Raw genomic sequence first — 7,383 nt, 5'->3', positions numbered from 1 at the left:
CGACGGGAGTCAAGGGATTGATCGACGTGGTCGTGGGTGATCTTTCGAAATACACGAATTGCTTCGGTTAGATCGTTGTCCACCGCATGCAAGTACGGACGTGTTGGATGAGGATCGCGAAGTAAGTCGCTGTGCAGTATCGATGATAGTCGAACGTTCAAGGCATATGGCTACTGTGCAGTTCGACTATCCATGGGTACCAGTGTCTTGATAAACTTAATCGAGTGATATCGAGGAAAAATATGCCAAGTGGAAAGAACGTCCATGTGTCTATTTAATATTCGTCGATGATGATCTGTAGAATACAGAAAAGAATAACGATAGAGGATAATTGTCGAGGCAGTCCGTTCATGTTCCATTTGATCCAACTATCTACGTGAACTATCAGTTTTGTTTCGGTTCTGATGATGATCTGTAGAATACAGAAAAGAATAACGATAGAGGATAATTGTCGAGGCAGTCCGTTCCATTTGATCCAACTATCTACGTGAACTATCAGTTTTGTTTCGGTTGAATAGTTTTTAACAAATTCACTGGCTGAGATTCCACAGAATAATCGTTTCGACTTGCTCCGCAGGAAGACTATGAGGTGGATAGCAGCTGTCGCTGGGTTTTTCCTGGTTTTCACTTTTCCACAGGATGTATGTAATCCAGATTTATTGTTATTAATGTTAATAATACGATAATACTTTGGATAGATGTCAGGCGAGTATTCTATTAGATTATTCGGAGATAATTCGCGGGTTACCTGTGATATAGCACCTACAATACGCGGTGTGACAGAGAAAAAAGAGAGAGAGAGAGAGAGAGAGAGAGAGAGAGAGAGAGAGATGACAGTATGCTGGCGGATGGATGTAAAGAACTAATTTGTAAGTTAAAATATGGAGAATGTGAATGTGTGGATATTGTGTCCATTTCTGTCCATTTCTGGGTCTAAGGGCTGAAATTAATAAATATATATAATTATAATTAATAAATATATATTTATAAATATATATGTGTTGGAGAAAAAACTGGATTATGCTTCTAAAAATTCTCCGAATCAATGAACGTAGATTTACCTTTTGTGTTTTTCAAAGTGAAATTCGAATTTTTGTAAATAACTCTCAGGACTGCTACCCCTATAATGAGTTTGAAATTGGTACTTCAAAGAATGGACAAACCCGTGAACATACTCTGCTCTGCTCGCTTTTACTCTCGGTGTAGAACGGTTAATTATTGGTGTTAATTACTGGTGCCTGAGTGTGCAGTATTAACTTTCGCAGCTAGTACTGACGAGTTTGGTGCTGGTATTTCAAATGCTATCCCTGTAATGTATAATCTCTCGTGTTATATAGGGTCCTATTATAAAGATATTAATCTTGTTATTAATGTAGAAGTATATTCGCACATGAGAAAACAAATGAGACTGAAAATACAGTAGAATCTCCATTATCTGAACACTCTATCATCCGAACCCTCTATTATCCTTTACGAATCTTTCTTTATCTAAATAAATTTACAATAGAATAGCTCTGTGATAACGTTGACGCGATAGAACAGTTTAAATGCGATGAAACTTTTTTAATTGATCATGTTCGTATCATAGTGTTCTGTCTGTTTCGAATAATGGAGTAGAACATGAATTTAACGACGATACTGATTTTTAAGCACTTGAAACTGTACAAATGGGGCTAAGATGATATGAAACATCGAGAAGCAACGTAATTTTACTGAATTAAATTTTCCAAGAAAATTATGTCACTTAGCAGCTAAGAAAATTTGGGACCCATACGTTTTCATTGCTTATGCCATTTATTATTGCTATTATTGCTATTTTAATAAAATTTTAATATAAAATATGTATAATTTAATTTTATATTAAAATATAATTTTAATATAAAAATTTAAATCAAAAAGGTACGTATTCTGTTATCCGAAAATTCGGCCATCCCAACACCTACACGTGTCCCCAAATTAATTCGGATGATCGAGATTTCACTGTATTTCGTAAAATATTTCATACGACAGAGATGCAGCGATAAGAGAAGAGAAATTCATAGTGATTCACTTCGCAGGTGTTAGGGAAATTAAAACGGAGTATAGACCTGAGAGACATCGAATACTTCAAAATAAGCCAGGCTAGAGTAGCACCGGAAGTAATACCAACCAGCTACCATCTGGAGCTTCGACCCTTTATTGGGAATGATCAATTCAAAGGTCGTGTTAAAATCAATGTCACCTGGACGAATAGCAGTGACACGATCATGCTCAACGTTGATCCAAATCTTATGGTCTTGAAGTACAACGTTAGGATCACGGAAGCGTCGTTCATGGAAAGGTAAGTCAACGAAATCCTGTGAATCAAAAGCTATTAATTACGTTAATTATCACATTACTACATACAACTATTATGCGTTGCTATATATACAGGGTGAGCCATCTAACGCGATCGTTTCGATTATTTCCAATTATTTAAACACTGAAGAATCGAAAACTCGATTTGTCGTAAATGGTAGCCCATAAAATTATTCGTGATAACCACATTTGATTTTCACGAAATTAACTATAATATGAAAAACACAGGAATTTAATTTATCACATTCAATGAAGGTGGTCCACTCTGTATACCAAATTACACTATGTACGATGTTACTATATAATATAGTTACTATTTATACTACAATGTTATTACAATGTTACAATTTCTTCATTTTCCATCCACCGGTCATTTAGTAAACTTAGCGTTTTACAATTGAAGACAAGTAGAAATTGTAAATTTTATTTTATTTTTCATAATTATAAACTTTCCTTATCGTCTATACTACCAGAAAAAGAAAATCAGTCTTCAGATTATTCTTCAAAACTAACATCTGATTGTTAAACGAAAAATAAAAGAGAATTAGGTCTACCACTGATGGATGTGAACGTTGCGAGGGTCAAGGTTCCTACTTCTCGGAAACCTTTGTACTCGATTCACTTGGAACAGATACTGAAGAGCGGCAGCAGCTGCGAAGTAGATATCACCTTCATCGGAAACTTTACCACCGACAAGTCCAGGGGTTTCTTCAAAAACGAATACACCGACAACAATGGAAAAAAACAGTAATTGCGATTACAGTATATATAGTAAAATTTTGATCAGTGGCGTAGCCACAGCTTTTGTTGTCTGAGATAGACCCACGATTTGCCAGTGCTTGCAATAGACCTGAAATATTGCAAGCATCGAACGTGTTAAAAAGCAAATTCACGTCGACAATCGTTACGAGTATAGTTGTTAAAAAACTAATTGAGAATGTTTCCGAAAGAAGAACCTATAAACCAAAATTATAAATCTAGTTATTGGCCTCAGAAATTTCGATTTTAGCTTATTTAATATATAACCTTAATATTGATCTAAATACTTGCAATTGTTAAATATTATACATGGATCGTAATGAATATCGTTGTTCCCAGAAAGTGTACAACATAAATTTGTTGCATATACTGACACCAATTTGAAAATAAACTAATACATTTTAATAATCCTATAACTCTCTGTCATAAACCGAGGAGAAAGAAATAATTGAGTAATAACTCTGCCAGCAATACCTAACATACGTCCAAGAAAAGTAACATATCGGAATAAAATTTTAGAAAAATATTTATAATCATTTTTAATCGTTTTTTATCGAAACATTCTCAATTATTAATCGAGCAATAAAAATTATTAGGTTAAGGTGAATAAAATAATACGTGAAGAAAAATAAAATTGTGGATCATGTGAAAAGTGGCGCCACCTCCTAGTTATCTATGACGTTGATTATTCGAATTAATCTAGGGACAAATCCATTCGGATCCGTACATACCTGCAGAACACATTAATAACCCATTGTTTCGGGGAACAATGAAACAGAAATATATCTAAGATATAAAATTTTACCTTTGACTACGTATTGTAGGTATATATTGTAGTCCTTATATCCGATGAATGTGTATATGCGTCGGTAATCACAAAAGTGGTCCATGTTGAAAATCTGAAGAAAATAATTTCTTCGTTTATTTTCTGTTCCATTCGTTCATATTACAATGAAATAGAACTATTTTTGATAAAATAATGGAAAATTGAGTTGTTATGTTGAATTTTCTCGCTCTGTAGCAATTAATTTTTTAATTTATAACGTATTTGAATTACGAATCTTTTAATATCTCGAAATGAGACACACACGTCAAGACTATATACACTTTACGTTCTGCCTCGAGCTAACAAATCTTCTACAAATACTAATGAGCTAATAAAAAATAAAAAATTCGAGTAATTAACGTACTTGATAATCGATGTTCTATTGTATTGGTTCTGTTTTGCATTATTAATTCTACTAGACTCTGTAAACGATTTTTCTGTATTTTATTAGCATAGGGAAAACGAAAAGAGTTTCATACATAGTTTGTTTTCATCTGTAGTCCCTTCGTGGCTATGACTCTCAGATTGGCTAATGCACACAATGTCTTCCCCTGTATGGACGAACCTCCTTATAAAGCGCCCTTCAAGTTTAGCGTCTTGCGACCAAAGAACATGACTGCCCTTTCAAACACCCCGCTAGAGAGCAGCACTGAAGCGTAAGTGATACAAAATAACGATTTATTTATTTACATCTATTATATCTGTTAAAATATTTCTTCCATTATTCCTTCCTTTTTTCCATTTTTTTTTGTCTACAAGCAACTAGATGAATAAAAATATTGATAGTATTTTTTTAATAACAGATAAAATGAAAAATGAAAAAATCGATGTCTTCAGTTTTATCATTTACATTTATACCTATTGTTTTAAAATTCATACAGTTTTCCTAATTTTTCCGTGCATAAAATGGCCTTTTGTTTTATAATCTATACCATGCTAATTTTTCGCACATAAGGTAACCTTTCATTTTGTACAAAATAGAAGCATCAGTTACCTTAACAGACAACAGGTAAGATACAAATCAATGATTCGCGAATTTTTGTATACTTTTCACCTTCTAATAATAACATACACAGAGATTAATTTATAATTGTTACTAAATTTATATTAAATATATAATATTTTAATCCAATCACAAATGGTTCCTTTACTTTTTAACTTTTAACAGGAAGTATGTATAAATTATTCCCTATATAAACTAATTACATGGCTGTACATATATAATCATCTCAAAATTAAAAATAGTACGAATTAATTTGCAAACCATTAGCCCTTAGGATTTAAATATTACAAATTAATAATAACGAATTATAATAATTAACACAGAAGCTCTAATAAGCAATATTCATCATTATCCATGTAAGAACATAAACATACACTATTACGTATAATTTCTGTTCTCTGATTTGAATATGTTTCTTACTCAGAGACGAGCCGAATTTAATCTGGGATCACTTCGTGGAAACACCGAAAATGTTAACGTATCAATTGGCTTTGATCGTATCGGATCTCGAAAGCATCACACCCACGCAAGAAATCAATGAGATGGATGGTAGGAAGCTCGAGATTAAAGTGTGGGGTCGAAAGGAATACTTGGACTCTTTAAGGGACGTACCTAACAAGGTTGTCAAGATTATGAATTATTTACAAGATTACTTCAACAGCTCTATTAGTTTACGAAAACTTGACTTGGTAGCTGTTCCCTCGTATAATGCTGCTAAGGCGTCTGACAGATGGGGCCTGATGTTCTTCAAGTACGTATCGTTTTACTATTATCAAAGATAGTAAATTATGAAAAATATCTAGCTAATTTCTTTTTTATGTTTATAACAAAATACACGACAGAATTGATCTGTTTTACGATAGTGTGGTCATTCAAACCTATAAAACTGTTAATATTTTTATATTAACCCTTTGCACTCGAGAGGCGACCCTCGGTCGCCATTTAATCAGATTCTAAACATCGATGTTAATTAATATATCAAATTTAAAATTACCCAACGAAGTACTATTCGAAGTAAAATAATTCTACGTCTTAATTTGTATACGATTTCTTATTTGCCGTTTTAAAAATATCGTCGCCTTAATGGCAGAAAATCTTCGAATTACTATTTTTCTGTAACGAAAAAATCACCGAATGCAAGGGATTAATTCCTATTAATAATCCTTAACAGATATCATAAATATTATCAGAAGCTAATCTTTTCTTTAGTACATAGCTGAATTGATCTATTTTATAATTGATTATTCCCTAGACCTGGACAAAATTTCTTTTAAATAATAATTTAAAGATATTATTTATTTGTTAAATAATGTATTCCAGTGGATGTTATGTTTTTCATTTGGTCAATCAAATAATTAATTGGTGAATCGATCATTAGAGGAAATAAGGTTTATTTCTTAATTGAAAATTTATTTTTGAGACAATATCCGGAATAAGTATTGAACAATAACTATAGTTAGTAAGAAACAGTAATAATATAAATCTTTGAGACTACATGTCAAATAACAAATAATTTTTCTTGTGATGTGACAAATAAATCATTTAATTACTAATATATTAATTTACTTTTCACATGAAATAAATTCAGAAAAAAGTCATATTAGTTCAAAAATAGATTATGTTTCGTACAACATTGAAAAGTAATTTTAAAATAAAACTTGAAAATTCATCAAATGATCCAGGTTTACCATCTACAGCTCTGATAATATTAATGAAAACCGTATAATTAAAACGTACTTTTAAATATTAAACGTATAATTGAAAAGATATTTTCGCAAAAAATAATCTAACTACTATTATTGATACCTTCTCCAAAAATTTTACGTCTCAACATTATTCAAGTTCGTTGGAATAGCAATGTAACTTTCCACGATAATCGATTGTTCTCGAGAGAGGAAAGTTTTACTAGTAGAGTGCTTCCTGATATAATTTGTCTGGTGGTCCTATCATAGTTAACTATTGACATTCATTCATTTGAACTGTTCGATTAATTGTCTAAAAATCTGTATTAAAATATATACTAAACTTAATATGTCAGAAATATAATTCTACTCGAAGATATACAAAACTCGCAGGAAAAGAAATACAAATTTGCAAAGTTATTGCTGCTACATAAAATAGTTCTGCTTTATTTTTAAATACTCTGATAAATAATAGATTACGCATAATGATAAAATAAAAAACCAGAATAATCTCTGAAATCGAATAATTTCGCAGAAATTGCATTACAGTATGAATACTAAATATTTTTATTTAATGAAAACTAACAATATATAACTGCAATAGATATTATTGAATCGGTGTAAATTAATATAAGGTTTTAAATTTTTCAACCTATGTAAACTTACACTAATTCAATAATTCGTTATTCGCATAAAATATACTGAAAAATATGTTCTATCTGTCAAACAGAGTCAAATATATATTACATTTAATTTGTATTGCTATACATATTATA

General features: G+C 31.4%; 1 protein-coding gene across 1 annotated transcript in view; it reads left to right on the top strand.

The window, feature by feature from the left end:
* Positions 1-7,383, top strand: part of LOC108550965 (aminopeptidase N) — a 19,437-nt gene continuing 12,054 nt past the window's right edge. The window contains exons 1-6 of the mRNA XM_017904939.1: positions 1-121; positions 578-641; positions 2,058-2,320; positions 2,878-3,084; positions 4,423-4,578; positions 5,350-5,676. Of these exons, the coding sequence (XP_017760428.1) occupies positions 87-121; positions 578-641; positions 2,058-2,320; positions 2,878-3,084; positions 4,423-4,578; positions 5,350-5,676 (1,052 nt within the window). The 5' untranslated portion in view covers positions 1-86. The remainder of the gene's footprint in view (positions 122-577; positions 642-2,057; positions 2,321-2,877; positions 3,085-4,422; positions 4,579-5,349; positions 5,677-7,383) is intronic.

Source organism: Eufriesea mexicana, unplaced genomic scaffold (assembly GCF_001483705.2).
Source record: "Eufriesea mexicana isolate 0111107269 unplaced genomic scaffold, ASM148370v2 scaffold3519, whole genome shotgun sequence".
NCBI lineage: Eukaryota > Metazoa > Arthropoda > Insecta > Hymenoptera > Apidae > Eufriesea > Eufriesea mexicana.
The sequence above is the reverse complement of the archived record's forward strand: the minus strand, read 5'-3'. Positions and strand labels throughout refer to the sequence as shown.